The sequence below is a fragment of the Impatiens glandulifera genome, chromosome 7 (genome assembly GCF_907164915.1).
Source record: "Impatiens glandulifera chromosome 7, dImpGla2.1, whole genome shotgun sequence".
Classification (NCBI taxonomy): domain Eukaryota; kingdom Viridiplantae; phylum Streptophyta; class Magnoliopsida; order Ericales; family Balsaminaceae; genus Impatiens; species Impatiens glandulifera.
In genome coordinates, this window is record NC_061868.1 from 25,833,195 (window position 1) to 25,851,738 (window position 18,544).

At 37.1% G+C, this 18,544-nt stretch overlaps 1 protein-coding gene across 1 annotated transcript; it reads right to left on the reverse strand.

Moving 5' to 3' along the window:
• Positions 1-720: 720 nt before the first annotated feature.
• LOC124910534 (mediator of RNA polymerase II transcription subunit 12) lies at positions 721-15,862 on the reverse strand. Its single transcript, XM_047451194.1, has 13 exons — positions 15,458-15,862; positions 13,942-14,094; positions 11,837-11,896; positions 11,476-11,581; positions 10,820-10,888; positions 10,596-10,649; positions 10,316-10,423; positions 8,858-9,007; positions 8,449-8,787; positions 5,981-8,346; positions 2,650-5,238; positions 1,997-2,318; positions 721-1,555 (listed from the first exon to the last, which is right to left on the reverse strand). The coding sequence occupies exons 2-13, from the start codon at positions 14,049-14,051 to the stop codon at positions 1,106-1,108; spliced, it is 6,723 nt and encodes a 2,240-aa protein (XP_047307150.1). The 5' UTR covers positions 14,052-14,094; positions 15,458-15,862; the 3' UTR covers positions 721-1,105.
• Between the last annotated feature and the right edge of the window lie 2,682 nt (positions 15,863-18,544).

Consider the following 18,544-nt stretch of genomic DNA (forward strand, 5'->3'; position numbering starts at 1 on the left):
TCAGGACCGTAGTTATGTGAAGTGATTAGCAACACATATGAAGTGCTTTTTAATGATCTAAATCAAAAAGTGTTTTGTTCATTTTATCTCAATCTTTTGTAGGCACGGATGAACTTAAAGTGATGGATTTAGGGCACAATATTTAATATGAGAGGTAAGGTGTGAAATGTGATGAATATGTCAAAATATGTTTGTATTATTTAATTGGTAATACTAATTTGAAAATTTTAAGTGAATGTAATGTTTCAGACAAAATTGATACTTCATTAAGAATTAAGTCTAATCAATTTTCAAAATATAATTACTAGTAAGTCAAGTTTGATAATATTTTATAATTATTCATTTGTTGAGTGAAATGATTTAATTATAACATTTTAAAAAGTGTCAATTTGTCAACTTTGTAAATGAATTTGATGTTGAAAAAGAGATTTTGGAAGGACAAAAGTGAGTATGAAAAATGTTTAATTAAATAATTGATATGGAATGTTTTAATGGACAGGCAAATTTATAACAGGCAAGTAATGTAGGAATAACACAATGGCAAAATATGAAAGGTTGGGATTGCAATGGATGCAATTGTCAACATGCAAGAAATGTTGAGAATGCGAAATATGTCGAACTAAGGTTTTAAAAAATTTCAAGAACATATTAAAAGAAAATTTTCTAAAAAAACATACATGAATTAGTTTTTGTCAACAAGGAGGTAAAGCAGATAATTAATGTGATAAAGTCACAATAAACATTGTTGTAATATCCCAAACTATTCATCGACAGCATTTAATAATCATCATCTTAACTGTGAACAAGATGGATATAACAAAAGGGTGAGCCTAAAAAACAAACTAAAGCTCACCCCCAAATGCTAATTCTTTTTTAATTGGGGCTCAATTGAAAATAATCAAATCTCTATATATACAACAAAGCCTCCACCACACTTCTCTATCCATAACCAGAAACCACAAAAGGGAGAAGGTAAAATACAAAAGGTGGTGGTGGTTGGTTAGTTGAGACAATGAGAAGATTCCCGAGCCACAGCCTTCCCTTGAACATCTCAATTTTCGGAGCTACTTTACGAATAAAGAACAGTTAGAAACGTTGTAATTCATCAGCTATCGTCATCCACAGCACCAATATAGGTTAGATCCGTTCTCCTCATCCTGACAGAGCCCTTAAGCCAACTGGACGCTTTCAAATCTGCATTATCGCTGCTTGCAATTGCGGCAGCATTTCCAGACGAAGGACCTGAACCAGCACCGTCTTCAAGAAGGGTCCAAGGGTCTATTTCCATTTCTTGCATTTCCTGCTCTGGTTGTGGTGCCAACTTGTTCTTTCCCGACAAGTTAGGTGATGATGTCCGTCCCCCCAAAGAAGCTGAATTCCTCTGAGGAAAGGAACCAGATACTAATATGCTAGGTTGAAGTGCAGCAAGAGCAGTGCTGGGTACAAATGGTGGTTGACAAGAAATTGCAAACCGAAAAGAAGGATCCAGTATTGGCATAGCTGACTGGATTCGCCACCGAATTCTATCTGGAAGTATCATACGATCCAAATCATTCTGCAATTATTCAAACACACTTAGAATGTGCCAATGATTCAAATTCTATCAAATCAACAATTTACTCGTCAATCACATTTGTATAACCAAAATACCATGTGTTTTTATAAAAAAAATGTTTTCTTTTTACCCCCATCAGCTTGATTGATGTGGTATTTGAAGGTTATAAATTCAAAATTTTGTTTGATAGAAAAATTGATTTTTTGTATTAAATTACTAAAATGTCCAGTATTTAAAATTCAAATTAAAGGAAAATTAAGGGATTTGATAATTTAAAGGACAGGTGATGTGATAAGAGGTTTTTTTAGAAAGAACCCAAATAACTTAGGATAAAAAAACAACCTCTTATACATCTTGTTTCATTATAAGAACCTACAACAAACAATGTTTTTTGGAAAATAATCAATCTAGATCAAACAAGGCCTAAGGGAGAGTGTAAACCTGCAAAGTCTCCACCACATCACGATCAAACACGGAGAAGTCCTTCCCGGATTCAATAGCCAACTTGACACCAGGCTTTGGCTTCAACCAGCTTGGGAAGCTGCTGCTTAACAATCCATGAAGCACCAGTAAAAGGCGGTCAAATAGGCATTCACCAGATAAATCCACAATATAAGCAGCAGATGCCTCCAAAGATATCTCTAGTTCCCTTTTAGTAGCCGGATAACATGAATGGTTGGCATCCTCATGAACTACTCTACTTCCAAGAAGACGAAGTATTACAGAAACGAGCATAGTTCTCATGTTACGAACTGATGGATCCCTGAAAAATACAATATAACAGCTACAAATCAACTTACAAAATTTGACAGATATTTTAGCTTTTGAAAATGAGAACTGAGCATTAGGAGACAGACTGTCTAAAAAGGGGTCTGGCTACTCTTCTTCAGACGTAGGGAGCATCTCATATAAAATTATGTAAATCCTTCCCATTTTTAATTCACATTTTTTTCTTTCCCAAAATAAAACGCTACAAATCAACTGAGATGAAGAAGAATATGGAGCATGTGTGGATAACCCAGAAAGAATAAACTGTGTTTAAGGAAACAAAAAGGAAGAAGAAGAAGAAGAAGAAGAAGAAAAAGAAAAAAAACCTGTCAGAGCAGATAATAGGGAGCAATCTGAGGAGGAACTGCAAACGCAATGACATGGAAGCTCGTAATGCTGAAGGGGAAGGAATTGCAATATCAGCAGAAGGTGTTGCTCGTCTTGCCAATCCAGGACTGCTACCTCGTATGCCTTTCCGACTGCTGCTTTTGCTTCCAGAACCTTCCGTTCCTGAAATAACTGTTCCAGACTGCTTACTAGCTCCACGAGTAATCGTATTTATCTGTACCTCAATATTATTCAACTGCTTGATCAAATCGCTGGCAAATGTGGTACGCGATTCCTCAGAGCTATGATCAATACAAGGTAGAACTAACTCAACTAGAGATCTCTCTGTCACAAGCTGCTGACAAGCGTTAAAACTGTCAACATCTGGCACATGTGAGGAATTCCCAATTCCAACCATCCTTGTATCAATCCCTTCTTCAACTACTTCTCCTTCCTCAAGAACACTGCCTTCAAATTTTCGCTTCTTCCCCTTGCTTTTCACAAGAGAAGTCCTTGGTTCAAACCAACCCCATGGCTTTCTATACTGAGCTTTTGTCGACAACCCTTTACTCTCAGCTATGTTAATCAGACGTTGTCTAATGGATTTCCTTCCAAACAGCACATCTTGACCTCCAAGGAACCATTTAGCTTGTAGTAATACCGAATCCTCAAGAGAACTTCCAAATAGCCGTACCACTTCAGAGAAGAGTGGGGCTGCATCAGGCCTCACAAGCAATCTTGTAAGAATAATCTCAACAAAATTACTCTCGTTTTCTGATACACTTGCTTTTTCAGAATTTCGGTAGATGGATCGGATGGCATCTGGCAAAGAGGCGTCATGAGATTCGAGTTTCTCAGTAAGTGCTTGCTCATTAAGGAGAAGCCTGAGCTCAACCCATTGCCAGTGAAACTTTGCAGGTTGCAATGTATCTAGAATATGCACCAGTTTATCCAAAATCTTTGGCTCATCTTCTGCATTTCTAATAACACGATTTCCATCTTCTCTTGTAAGCACAGACTTCGGAAGCTTGCAATCAATGATGGAATTCAGAAAAAGCCTCCCTCTAAGAGGAACAAAAGCCACTGCCTTCGAACGAACGTCTGGATTGTTCAATTCTAAAATGGCAGCAAACTCCGAGTCGGCAGAATCCGCAACCATTAGATCGTAAAGACCTCGAGTATCTCGCATACAGATGTCGCGGAAAGGGAGGTGATTTACAGCATCACTTATAGCCAAAGTTGCTGACTGAAAGAATTGATGAGCATCTTCACGATTCATGTTGCCAGCATTAAATATAAATTGCCTCCATATCACAAAAGCAAATAGCGAATAAGCAGGTGGAAACACCAAAATGATGGGAAGTGTTCTTTGCATCCTCGATAGGGCAACAATAGATGGTCCGCCAAGAAGTTCAACAACTAAACCGTCACAGACAGCTCTGCAGTTCCCAAGTAGAACCCTGAACCAATGTACACAGGCCTCAGCAATGTTATCAGTCTTGAGAGAAGGGTTAGATCGGGCATTTCCTCCATTTGAACTGGATCTTGGACCCCTAACATATTGAATTACATCTAAACCTTCCTTCAATCTGAAGACAGACACCATTCTCTCAAGGCTAGCAACACCCTGAAGAATTGCTCCAAGGACCAAAGAAGATACAGCAGCCGACACTTTTCCAGCCCTTCCAAGGACAGGTTTTGTGGAACCGCTCAAGATTTCAGATGCGTTTGAATCATGAGCATCAGGTGAAAGCTGATATTGACCGCGGGAAAGTTTTCCAGGAGCAAAAGCCTGAGCAAGAACGGAAGAAGACTCTACTGCAAGAGCTATTTCGAAGACACGGCTCTGACGTTCGCCCAAAGCTTCCTTGAGCAGGCATAGGCAAGTGATGTGAATCTTCAAGAGTTGACGAGCAAAATTTAATGAAGCGTTGCTTGATGAAAAATTCGGATGGCTAACACCAGTTAAATCAGACATTTTTCCCATCACAGTTCCAATACTGTTAATAATTGCGGAAATTGCAGATGATACTAAAGAAGGGTCGCCCTCTTGAGCAGCTCCACCAGTTTGCCGTATGCAGTCCATTAATCCGATTACTATTTGTTGTGCCACACGATAACCGTCATCGAATTTTTCTGGGATGGGGCCTTTCATTGTACCCCCTCCTGCAAATATTTTTTTATCCCTGCCAAACATCAATTGTAATGCCTCTTCAATATGTCTTTGCACAATCTCTCTCATGTTCATGCCCAGTCTGGACAAACGGGCACCAGAAATCTTTTGGCGGAAAAAATCATCAAGATCTTCGACTCCAGCTGGGACTCCAAGTGGAAATCCAAATTCTGCATCAGATGATCTTCCAAATTCAAGCTCTGGAATGAGTCTTTTATCACATGTAGCCTTGAAGCTCTTCTCCCATTCAACAACACTATTAATGTTGCTATATTTCTTCAGAAGGTATCTAGCATACGCCAAGGAAGCTGAACCAGCAGTCTTCCCATTGGTGGAAACAACTACAGCCACTCGTTGCATTGTGGAAGATAAAGTTTCTGCAATGAGATCAGCTGCAATAACTGTATTTTCATACCTGCACCAAAATCCATATTTAGACAGATCCGTACTAAAAATATGGCATTAGAAACCAACCACGCAAATGTAACTGCACCACAGATTCTGGCCATCATAATGATGTATAATATACATAAAAGATAAGAATTTATAATATGAAAAACTTGAGAAAGTAAAAATGGTACATAGTCGCTTATCTCTGAAAACAACAAAATGAGAAATGATTAGGGGAACTGGAATAAAATCTGGTAAGCAATAAATTAACACTAATCAGAAAAAGATTATGATGGCTAAATAAATGAGAATGAAAAATCTTCACATGAATGCGGCAGATATTGAGCAACCCATTCTCATGTCTGAGAAAAGCTACAAAGGCTAGATTCACTTGTAAAATGAAATTCTTTTTTTTTCTTCTAAGATAAGAGAGTGTTTTTCAGGAAATATTACTCACATGTGTTAACACAATAGTAACTCTTACTCACATATTGCAGAAAGAATTTCACAATGCCCAAAAACTTAATCAGTTAATATTCTAACATGTCTAATATTTAAGCACACTCCTGGTTTAACCACACGATAAATATATGAAAGATAACTCCTGCATTTTGCAGCTTAACCATCAACACAAGTTATAAGAGATAAATCAAACTATTAGGAGATAGCAACAGTCACCAGCATAGAATAAGCTTAAACGGTAATCAAGGTTTAGAATGCTCGAGAAGAGGAAGTAATTCAAACAAATACTAGTAGAGATGGTACACCTCCTAATGGATGACACAAGATAAGCCTCTCCCACATCACAGACATGGTTTCCAGCATTCCTGGGCAGCATAAGAATACTCCTTCCACCATAAATAGACGAGTTTGGCGTACTTAGAACCTTTGGCAATAACCACAGAAGAAATCTAACAGCTGAAACTAGGTCATCCGAGATATCCATGATATACAATATAGTTGTTAGCTCATCTTCACCCAGCTTCCATTGCACAGAGCTATTCTCATCCATAGCAGTTCTTGAATACTGCCCAGCCTTGCCAACAACTTCTTCGTTCTCTTCAATGAGCTTCTTAACCAGAGATAGCAACCATACTATAATAACCTTCTTGTCTACAGATCTCAACTTCTTTAGGGCTTTCCCTATTGAAATGGTGTCTGCATAATTGCTGGTTCTTACCACCTCCATTGCTTTACAAGCTTCTCCATCAGAACCTGTTGTATGATGAGAGCAATTAACCCGACTATCACAGACATGGCTTGTGGAAGCTCCTAAGCTACCTTCAATCCTACCTGCTGCTAACTGAGACAGACTTTTTTTACGCACAAACTTTTGCCTACCCTTTGAAGTTTGTTTGGCTGGCTTGAGAGGTTGGTCAATCTTAATTGACTCCAACGCTTTTGTTCCCTTCCTCACCCACCACAGTTCTTCATCATCTGATTGGTTTGGTGAATGGCCTGGAAGGTATGAGTTCCTTTCATCACTCAAGTTTTGCCTCTTGACCCGTCTACACTCTTCACATCCTGGAGTTCCCTCCCCAAGGTCTACCTTGCAGTTATCTGGAACAAGAGTCGTCTGGACACTACTTTGAAGCAGATCACTCCCAACTTCGGTTAATGCAGGAGAGGAATTTGGAAACTGTAACAACAATGAGATAGAAGCCTTTATACCTTCAAGGTCAGCAACTCTTCCAAATTTTTTGCTAGATGATTTAAATGACGACTGAATTGTTATCCGCTGATCAGAAGTGGAAATATGAACATCTCCTCTAGAAGTTGAATTACTGTTCTGTTTCAGAGACAAACCATTTGTGACTTGTCCATCTTGGTGCCTACCGAAAAGCCCTTTAAGCACAAGACGCCGTTCATTGGTGTAGACTTTCATGGCCTTCAGAAGTACAGAACTGTCAGCAACTTGTGCCTCTTCTAAAGCATCTTGCACATAGGCCGTTGGCAACTGCTTCAAAATCTTGTAATGTTTGCTCTGTCTATCAGTGTCAATATTTAATCCATTCCCACTATAAATCCCACTAACAATCAGCTGTCTCACATACGCCTGAGGGTAAAAAATACCAACTCGAGTGAGCTCAATGATAAGGAGTTCAAGGCGCTTGGTACCTTCTTCATTTTGTTTATCATGTTGATCTATCCAGCAAACAATTGTATCATGCAGTTCGCCTGGGCTTTCAAGCATATCCGACAAATGCATGCACCTTCCATGCAAACTTCTTAGGTTTTTTCGACGCCTAGAGTCGTAACCCTTAAAGGACCTGGAAGAACCAGATCCTTTAGCTCGAGGATCATTGGCAGTTTCAAATTTGTAGGAATTTTGCAGCTCTTGCAGCTTCAGTTTTAGAAGTCTTACCGCAACATATATTTGACAAAAATCCTTTCGACCAGAAAATTTTTGTCCTCGAGGAAGAGCAGTGCGAAAATCCCTAAAATCACAAGTTGCCCACTCACAAAGGAAAAATACAGAGGCAACAAATGATGAGCTCACTGTTCCCATCCACTTCAAAGATGACCTTAAACAGGGGCTAATTTCTGCAGTCCAACCTTCATCAGCAACCCCATCACTAAGCTCTCCAAATAGACAGCTAAAAGCCAATCTAAGGTCTCCCTGAGTAACAGATGTATCCAGCTCCAGCATAGTTCTAGCAGCATTGCGACCAGGATAGCCAGGTCTTGCAGCCATAGCAAGATTATCTGTCCGCTTCTTAATTGATGCCACCACACGATCAATGGATAAGCACTGAGCTGTGATGCCCTTGTCCTTAGACAGAGATCCAACAGAACCACCGTTTGATTTTCCAGCACTGTCCACCTTAAGCAAGAAATTTCCATCATTTACCAAATGTGATACTACACTAAGTGGCAGAGGAAAGCAATCCAAACCCACAAAAGAGTCGGGAACAGCAAGTATCATGTAGCGAAGCATCTCAACTAAGGAAGATGCAGCATAAGCCCTACGCGAATTATCTACTAGATATGAACCTCCAGATGAAGGCTCCTGTATAAAACGAACAGCCAATCCCACCAATGTGCGTACATAAGTCTGTGATAATACTAAAATTTCTAAGACACCATAGAGGATAGGTAGAACCAGCTGCAATGTCCCAAGTAATTCCTTTTCCTGAAATGAGCATTAGTGTGAAATTCAAAAACTTTTGTACAAAACACCATGAATTAAAAATTCGCTAAAAAATGTGTTTGACATGTTAAATGGCTTAAATACCTGTAGTTGATTGAGAACCCAATCAATGATGAATGAAGGAAGAAGCATTCCTTCTGCAAAATGCCATTGTATAATCCGCACCATGTACCACCACTTAAAATGTAGAGAAGGCTCCTCTCCATCAAGAATTGCTGATACCGGCTCATTCTTTTGCTGCAGTTTTCCACTATAAGCCGAATGCAATGACCTGTCCCTAACTGGTGCACCAGAATGAGAACTTCTCAAGATGTCATCCAGGAGGAACTGTAAATACTCAATAAGATCTTTAGTCCACTGTTCTGAACGGGTAACCTGTGTCCTGTCTGGCACTCCTGAACTTGAACTAGATACAGGTCGAACCTGCAATTTCAACTTTAAAAACAACTGGAAAAAGAATATAGAAGTGCAACCAAGTGTTGGTAAAACATACCTGATTTAGGTAAGTTACTTTTATAAACCAAGTTGCTTTTTGTAATGGAACATTGTTCCTTATAAGAACTTCAAATAGAGACCTCTTTCTAAACCCATGAGGAATATGATCAGCCAACAAACGCAATCTTTTATGGGGTTGAGATAAGCCCTGTATCGAAATTTTTATCAGGTGAATATATGCTAGATTGAAGTTTAATATCAAAGTGTTACAAAGAACAAATTGGGTTGCTAAATTTAATTAGTACATAACCAGCAAATATTAAGGGATTGAAGAAAACTGTAAAATGATCACTGTTTCCTGCTGTCGTCCACTGTAAAGTGACCTTAAATCTCACAAACATATACAAAATGCACAAAGCTAAAGCTACTAACAGAGATGCTAAGGCGAATATAAACCAGGCTAGGATCTTTTTATTAGAATCCAATATGATCTCCCTTACAGAGACACAAATGTGGATCAATCACACCTAAACAAACAGACAAGGATTTTTATTTTTTTAAAAAAGCCAAGGAGCCTTATCCTCAGCTAAACACTGCATGTCAGATAACATTCTATGCTTCACATGCATTGAAAGTTATTTTGAAGTTGTAAAACCATTTTCCCTAATTTACTTAGACTTGGCATCTCTCAAGAAACAAGAAAAGGTAGGAGTAGGGCTCATGTAAATTGGCCCCTTCCCAAAGTTAAGCCGATTCATTGATGAAACTGGAAGGAGATTAAACCAAGTAAAGAAAAACCAAAGTGAGTCGACAGCATTAGGTGTGCAGTTCATCCATCAGGACAATTCATATTGTTCATCACAATATTATTGTAGGCTTCACTAATTTTGTTCTTGATATTAGTCTCAACTGTACAAGGGCTTCTAATGCATGGAGCAAAATGGCCTACAAGAAAATATCAAGAAGCTCTGCAAGGTGCCTAAATCTCTTGACAGGAAAATCAAAAGGAACCATTTAGAGGTCTGGATATTGCACATTCTCATAAACAAATTTATTTGTTAGCATGAAAATCTCTTTATGTTGCATAGATCAATATCACAGCATAACCAAATAAATATAGAACAGAAAGAGACGTGACATTCAATGCCCCCAAATTCCTTTTATAAGTAAACTTCATTAAATAAACAAGGCCCTACAAACATGTAAGCTAACACAACCATGCAATTAAAATAGCGAATGACTAATCTCCCAAGCATGATTTTAAAATGGTCTTGTACTTGCACAACCATAAACATGCCATAAGATGTACATGGATTAGCCACAAATAATGTTAGCAGTCCAACCCAATCTATTATTTCCAGTCTGACACATTAATCATGCAAACTAAACTAATTATATATCTAGCTAACACAGAAAATTGTGGCAATAATTAGATAATCCAAACCAAAAAATACTTGTCAAGTTGAATCAATAAGATGGTCAACAAGAATATTAAGTAAGAAAATACGGGCCTGACCTCAATCCATTTCTTTCGGAACTCTTCTCCACAAGCTCTTTGATCAGGGAAGATCCCAGGCTTGCTCAGTAGCGAACCAGAAAGAGGCACACCATAAACTTGACCAGCCTGTTACGTCAATACATGGTTACAGCAGTCAACATCAGTAAATATGACTCTTATATTGGAGATGGTATAATCAGAAAAGAAAATATAAATAAACTTCAGTACATATTGACTAATTACACATAGAAGTTACTATGTATATTTGATCTATAGAGATGGATAGCAAGAAGATTACCTTGCGCTTTTGAGCACGAGATTCATTAATAGCTCTATGACATTTTCTTATTGCCTGCAACAATATCATAGATATTTTAATGTTACGAAAGAGGTAGCCCTCACTCTTTTTCATTTAACTAATCCTGTTGGAAAGGAAACAACAACTGCAACAAACCCCCTCCCACCCCCCAAAAAAATACTGAAGTTGCACTCCCTCATAACTTGCAAATTAAGAGTAATTACCTCTTTGCACTTTAGGATAACTGGCTTACTGAAAGCATGGATCTGTGTTAGACTGATCTCTCTATTTTCCTGTGGCCAAAAGTAAAAAGAAAAAAAAATTATATTTGCTGGTACCTATTAGAAAGTGTTTAGTAGCAAAATGTTATACAATATTTTTAAGTGTTAAGTACCAGAGAGGGTACACAAAAAATCACTTTTTTTCAGTTGCCCCAAAAACTAGAGAGGACAATAGCAACATCTAGTAAGAGATAAATAGCATGAACAAGAATATCTGATAATTGGAGATTTTAAACAAAGGATGATGTCAAAAAGATGGAAATCTAATGGACATCACAATATTCCCAGATTATCTGAAAACCATTCCATAAATAGAAAAAAATATGAAGCACTGTTCAGATAAGAGTTAGAAACTAATGCCAACAGAAATCCTTGCAGACACTTTTAATCCAAAATCCATCTCATGCAACAAATAGCAATTGCTTGCTGTTGGCTTCCATGTTGAAGCAAGGTAACCAGGAAAATGGCATATTATTATAGCAAAATAATAACATTTATAACAGGTATTAGTAAATGTAGATGGCGGTTGGATTATAATAACTATCTAGGTAAACAGAAACCTATTGGAAAGGGAAGAATGATCTGCCATCAAAACAAACCTCAAGTCCCTCAACAGCCTCTCTGTATCCAGACTGCAGATATTCCCTTGTTATTGTCTCCTCGGGACAATTTGGAGTCTGAGGATTGAAATCAGGTGGCCCATGTCTGAAAATTGCAGTGACAAAGACAACAGTGAGGAAACACAACTGATAATGTGCATACAGAACACAATTAATTGTCACCAGAAGAAATCAATAAATGATAAGCTCAACAAAAGTCATTTGTTTATAAAGCTAAAATAGTCAGAATATAGATAAACATGTTGCAAAAGAATCCATAAAGTTAAACACCATGTTTCCTCTTGGTTTCACCATAGTACATGAAAGAACCTAGTATTGACCATCAAATGGTAAAAAGTACCTGGAATTTAACGCCTCTTTGTCACACTTCAATTTATATGATACTGGTTGAGGTGGGCGCCTGCAAAATGAAAAAAACTCACCAACTAAAAGAATTTTCTTCACACAAGAAAAGGGGGAAGGCATGAAACTCTTGCGTTAGTAATAAGAATGTGAACACCACCAAACCACACAAGTAACAAACTTGTATGATTCTAATCATTTTCAACATAGTGAATCATTTGTTGACTTATCTATTCATGAGACAAGAAAAGAATTATATAGTAAATCCAATAACTAAAGTAAAGGACACTGTATAATGAACATAGATTAATGAGCATGGTGTGATGATTGAGCATGGCAACAGAACCTTTACCCTAAGGAGCATATAATTTAAGGTTCACAATGTGTGCATAGCCCAATCTAGTTTATTATGAGACGAAACAGTATGTATTTTTCTAGAGATATATATACAGACAGAGACACATAATACCATAGACAATGAAGAAAAAACGAAAAAGCTCATTATTTAAGTTCGCTTTACAAGGATGAATCATGATGGTAACTAGTGAAAACATCTAAAGATTAGTCTTCCTTGTGAAGCACAAACCAAAACCAGGAACTTTCATCTTCCTTCATTTCAATTTTGTTTGTAAATTGTGAACGTATTTTGTGTTCACCTCTTAATAATATAAAATTTTACCATTTTTTTCAAAAGTAAAATAAAAAGCTTGTTCTTTTTGGCAATGAAGAAAATGCAAAACTGGAATATTGATGATACAGGCATTTGGAAATGTACCATAAAGAAAAGATTCAGGGTGAGCACATTGAGAGTGGACTAGCGATAGGGAACCTTAAGTAGGTATCCATGGAAGGAATCGGGGAAAAGTCAAATCACCCTTGGAAGTGAATTCTTCTATGCTTTTTTGTGAAACAAAAAGATAATGTACACACATATACTGAATTGATACCACCTATTTTAAAGAAAGGGAATCTGTTGTGAATTTCTTAACTGCGCCTACCCCTAGAGCTATAGCATTAACAAGGGAAATTTAAAATGGCTTAGGGTTTTCAAGCAAGTTAGTGAACTGTTTGAAAATCCATGGAAGAACCAAGTTTGAAGAGAGGAGGAAGAAGGGTATGTATGTGAATGTATCCCACTTTAGTCACTTTGGGTAGAGTGGAACAGGAGAATTTGTCTGATCTTTAGAGAATAAAGAAAATGGGATGAAAACCAACTGTTGTAAATCAGGACTTACACATCAAATGCAAATTTTCTAACACTGGACTCAATAAAGGAATGAAAACCACCACAGTAAGTATGTTCACAGATCAAACAAAATGAACTTTTTCAACAGTTGCAACTAAGGTTGAGAATGTGTGCAAGCGAAAAAAACAATTCCTTCACATACTGATTGGAAATTAGTGTAAGAGTTCATTAAAATAATTCAAAGATTTAAACATTTGTTGGCATTGGTTCTTTTGAACATAAGCTTATCAATCTTCTTCCAAACATATTGAAAGTAAAATGGAAAAGGTGCAATTTATTGATACCCAGCAATAAGTCCAAACCAAGGGAATATTCTAGAAATGATCATTTCAGTAGTATACTAGGTAAGTCCAAACTGGAACAGATAATTTTAGGGACCAATCAACTTTTTTTCTTGAATGATAAAACAGATCACCATTATACACCAACTCCCATGTCTAATTAGAATCATATATCTATGTGCAGTGGGATGTTTGAACCCAAGACCTGCACTAAATTTCAGTAGCTCTCTACCATCCAAATCACAGGGTTCGAATCCTAGATCTCTACTAAATTGCATCAAGTTTAAGGGTTTCTGATATTTGAAGTTTAGTGAGGGAAAAAATGAACACAATGGACTGACCTTGGAAGACAGGGTAGGATAGGGTCACAAGTTTATAAATATACAATATAGGTCATGATTCAGAAAATTGACAACCTTCTACTAGAGTTTTATTTAGGTTATCGCGCACAGTCATAATACAGCATATTTACAAAAGCCAATGAAACTATACACAGCATAAACTGTCCGAACATACTTAAAATATCTATAAGCACAACAAAACAAACACTACAAAATACATGAAAAGCATAATTACCTTTGGTTAACAGGAAAGTTAGCTGTCAACAAAGGTGAATCGGAACGAGATGTATCCCTGACTGGTGCCCCAATGGCAGTATTACTGACTGTAGCATGATACCTTTGCATGTCTCCAGACTATTATCTGCATAATGACTCCAGCATTTCACACCTAGAACATGTTATGTGAAACAAACTGCATAAATAAATGCTCAAAGGTGAAAAGAAAGATCTAAGCATTAGTCAAAATCAAACTTTCAACATGTTAAGAGACCTATAATGTTTTGCAAACATTATTACTATTATTAGGAATGGTCATTCATAATATATGCATACCATTATGACATAATAGAAAAATAGTGGATATATACTATAAATATACTTGAGAATTAAAAAAAATGTATAGAGAGAAGAGACTGGTAAATAAAATTTTCAGTGCAAACTATTGACCTAGAAAGTTTTGTGGCATATTATGTCAATAAGCAAACTGAACAAGTCTTCTTCCTGTTCAGTTGGAAGAGAACAATGTAAATAAATAACTATAAGTAACACAAAAGGCGGATCAGTAGAAGAAAACATTTCCATGATTTTTAATAAACCAGGTGACAAAACCAAAGCTTTGGTAGATATCTAGCATAAGCTAGTAGAAATACCATCATGCAACATTTCAGTTTGCAGAAAGAACCTGCATCGCAGAAATATGTGATTGTGTTGACCATAGTCAAACAAGTAAATGTGGAAATAATTGAAATACCGCAACATTTACTGCACTCTAGGTTTTAAGTTAGGCAAAAGGTATAGTCTTTGGACCTTAAGGCAGGCTGACGTAAAGATGAGTGAACATTCAGTTACGTCATACTTGCCATTAATGAGAACAAATTAAAACTATTCAACAAGCATCTACAAAATAATATGCCCTACAAAAGTATGACAACCAAGTATCTCAATTCAATGGTTTCCTATTTATACAACAATAACACAGAATAAGAAGTATCAAACATTATCCAAGTGAAGTAGGAAGACATAAAGAATTCATTTTAAATCTATTAATTCAGTGTTTAATCTCAAAATCATATTGAAAAACAGTTCTTATTCCTTCCATATATAGGCACACCCATAGAATACATATACATTGTGCCACACATCACTTATCAAATTCACTCTTCGCAAAAGGGCACTTGAAAGAATTTGATTAATTATTAAATTTCTGGTGATCTGATCAACCGATACCCAAAAGTTGAAAGTGAACAATGAATCCTTGATAATCGGAGAAAAAAAAATACACAAGAATAAAAAACAACCATCAATACACTAAAAGGGAATGCATGAATAATCAAAGACTATAAGTGGGAAAAAGGAATCACTGTAAAAGGCATAAGCTTAGCAAATAAAACACACTAGGGACCAGCTAAATTGCGATTTAAGTCCGTAATGCCTCAATCAAATCTATAGTTCAGTAGTTAGATTACCGAATGGTGTAAAGTTGCAACAGTGATATAAACAAATTCAGAAATAATCACTTCTACAACACATACCTTTCCCGATAACGCCTTACGAAGATTAAATTCTTAAAACTGAAGTTCCCGTTGACGAACTGGGAAATAAACACGAGTTTCCTGTGTCAAAGGGGCAACTAGGGTTTTGGGTGAACGGGAACAAAAGGCCACGAACTGCGTCCAGAAAATTCCCGCGGACGATTTGAGATTTCAAAGGGGGATTGGAGTATATTCGAGAGATTATTAGATTGCAAGAGAGAGCGATTGAATTAAATAGATGCCCAGCTATCAAGATAGATAGATAGATAGAAGGAAAGAATCGAGTTTTAGAGAGAGAGAGAGAAAGAGAGAAGGCGGAGGCTCTTTGCGAGAGAACTTTGACTCCTTTGCTGAGATGACGATGATGCCTCTGTGTTGCTTCCGCTTGGGAATGGAGCGGACCGATCTGATTGATATGTACAAATAATTAAAAGACAAAAGCCACTATTTATTCTCCTTGAATGTTATTTTTCACTGCCATAAATCATAATAATAACCTAGCTAGTCTCAATCACTAAATTCTTACTTTTTTTTTTTTTTACATAATTTAAGATTTTGGGTTATAATATATTTTTTTATTTAAAAAAAAAACTAGAATCAATTCTATTTTACTCTACCGGATTGTCAATTCTTTTAAATTAGATTCTTATCACTTAAACTATCTCATTGACTGAGTTATCCATTATTATATTTGTGATAAATTGTTTATAAATTAAAACATTTTAATGAAACTATGTTTATTATTTAAATTAAGAATGTAATCTCCACTCAATGGGTTTCTAAGAATAAGTGTGTACTATAATATAATAATATTGATAAAGTTTATGGCTGCAATAACTATCATTTATTGATATTAAGTTACTATACATGCTACAAAGTTTGGAATAGTTTTCTTTTATGAATCTTATTTTATATTTTCCATGGTTGTAATTATGTTATGTATATTAAATTGAATGGAATTTTAAATATAAGTTTAGATCATAGAGTTAAAATCATACTTTCTCTCTACAAATTTTGATTGACTAACTTTTTTATTGGAGTCGGTTTTTACTTCTAGGAATGATAAAAAGTCTTTACTTGATTTGATTTATGCGCAAATATCATTGCATATCCACTACATGCAATGCATATGTATATGTTAAGCTTGAAACTATAACTTGGCTTTCCGAGTTCTTTAATTCAAGAAATGAGTTCTTGATTGATGGGCAGAGTGTGGAATTCTATAATCAGGCGCAACGGAAATAATATGAGAAGAGAATTAAAGAGAGAAGAAACAAAGATGAGAAGAGAATACTATTAGAATACATCTAATAATCCAAGATAGAGGTTCAAGACCGAGAGAATAATTAAGGGTAAGAACTTTCACAAAGTTTTCATTCATGACCAAAAAGTGGGGTGGGCATCAGCATTTATAGCAGCTGAATTACCCAAGAGTAGTCGGATATAATCTTGTTACAACAACTTTTAGAAATAACAGAATTCAGTTTGAGAAATATAAGAGAAGGGAAACAAAACAGAATTATTAAACAAAAACATAAACTGGCCCATGTGCGCAATAGGACCGAGAAAAGGGTGTTGGAATTGTTATAGGACCGAGACTTTAATTTGTAGACCCTAACATTATCTCCTCCTTCAAAGTTCGTCGCCCTCAACGAAAAGACCGTGGCCTGGTCAGCCTCTAATGCGCATCCTCAAAACTTCAAAGAAGACTATTGCTTCGGTCGGACTTTAGCAATTTCAGCAAGGGTCGCAACATAGGACCGCAATTCTTAAAAAATCTTCAATAGCGTCCTTTCAATAGTGGAGCTAACCGGGACCTAGTGCAGATATGAAAATAACGTCTTTCAGCTCCGCTTATACACTATGGTGTTATTAAAAATCTAGAACCAGTCTTTCTTTCGGCCTAGCACCCCATGAGCAGCCAAGCAGCCATTCTTCTTCCGATTATACTCTAAAGTGTCTTCAAACATCCAAGTCTAGTCTTTTTTCCGGACCAGCAACACAGGGGCAGCCAAACAGCCATGGCTTTTAATTACTCTCTTGGTTGGTGGTCGGTCTTTGGGTTTCTGGAATAGAGCATTGAAACCTTCGATTATGTGCTGGAAATCTTCATGAGTGTTTTCCAATGTCGTTGCCGCGAGTGAAACATTTTGGCCTTCGTGCTTACTTTTTACTTGCACCATGGCAGCAACACTATAATTTTCCAAGAGCTTCTCCAGCTGGTTGCCTTGCACCATGTTGACTTGTTCCCTTGGCATACCCTACAAGACTGGTTCTTGAACTTCTTGTTGATTAATCGAGACCATGAGTAATTTGGATTTACACAAATGGTTGGGCTCCCACTTTTCGTTGCAAGTATAACATAGCCCATTCTTGGGGTCGGTTATCCGGTTGGTGATTGCCCAGACCGTGCTAACAAATGATGGCTTGGGCAGCAGCGGTGCTTCAGCGATGTATAAGTGTCCGCTGCTAAATAGGGACGTGCATGTTACTTCTTGGACAGTGCTGACCTGCTTCAATTTCATCCATTGTCTCATGGGGGTCGTGTATGGAAGGACTGTGGTAAGAAGGCTCATCATCATCATAGGGGCCGGCGCGGGGATCTTGGGCCTTACCCGACGCACCACTTTCAATTTCTGCAAGTCTTTCTTCAGCAATATTGAATCTTCCGTCCATGTTATTGCTTAGTTTGGCAATCTGTTGTTTAAGGGCAGCATGCATAGCAGCTGATTCAGTCTGGTGTTGGTGCAAAATGGCCTACGTAGCGGCTGATTGTTGGGACAATCCTTCGATTAGGAACTTTAGCGCCTCCATTTCTGTCTACTGGCGGGTTTCTACCATTTGGAGAATCGCCCAACTCTGATACCAATACGTTAAGCTTGAAACTATAACTTAACTTTCCGAGTTCTTGATTCAAGAAACGTGTTCTTGATTGATGGGACCGAGTATGGAATTCTTTAATCAAGCGCAGCGAATATAATGTGAGAAGAGAATTCGAGGTTAAAGAGAGAAGAAACCGAGATGAGAAGAGAATACTATTATAATACACCTAGTAGTCCAAGATAGAGGTTCAAGACCGAGAGAATA

Coding starts and splice junctions, on each gene's coding strand:
- LOC124910534 (XM_047451194.1), bottom strand. CDS start 14,051: ATGCAAAGGTATCATGCTACAGTCAGTAATACTGCCATTGGGGCACCA. Junction 9,008..10,315: donor TCCGAAAGAAATGGATTGAG/GTCAGGCCCGTA, acceptor ATTTCGATACAG/GGCTTATCTCAACCCCATAA. Junction 8,788..8,857: donor AAGTAACTTACCTAAATCAG/GTATGTTTTACC, acceptor TTGAAATTGCAG/GTTCGACCTGTATCTAGTTC.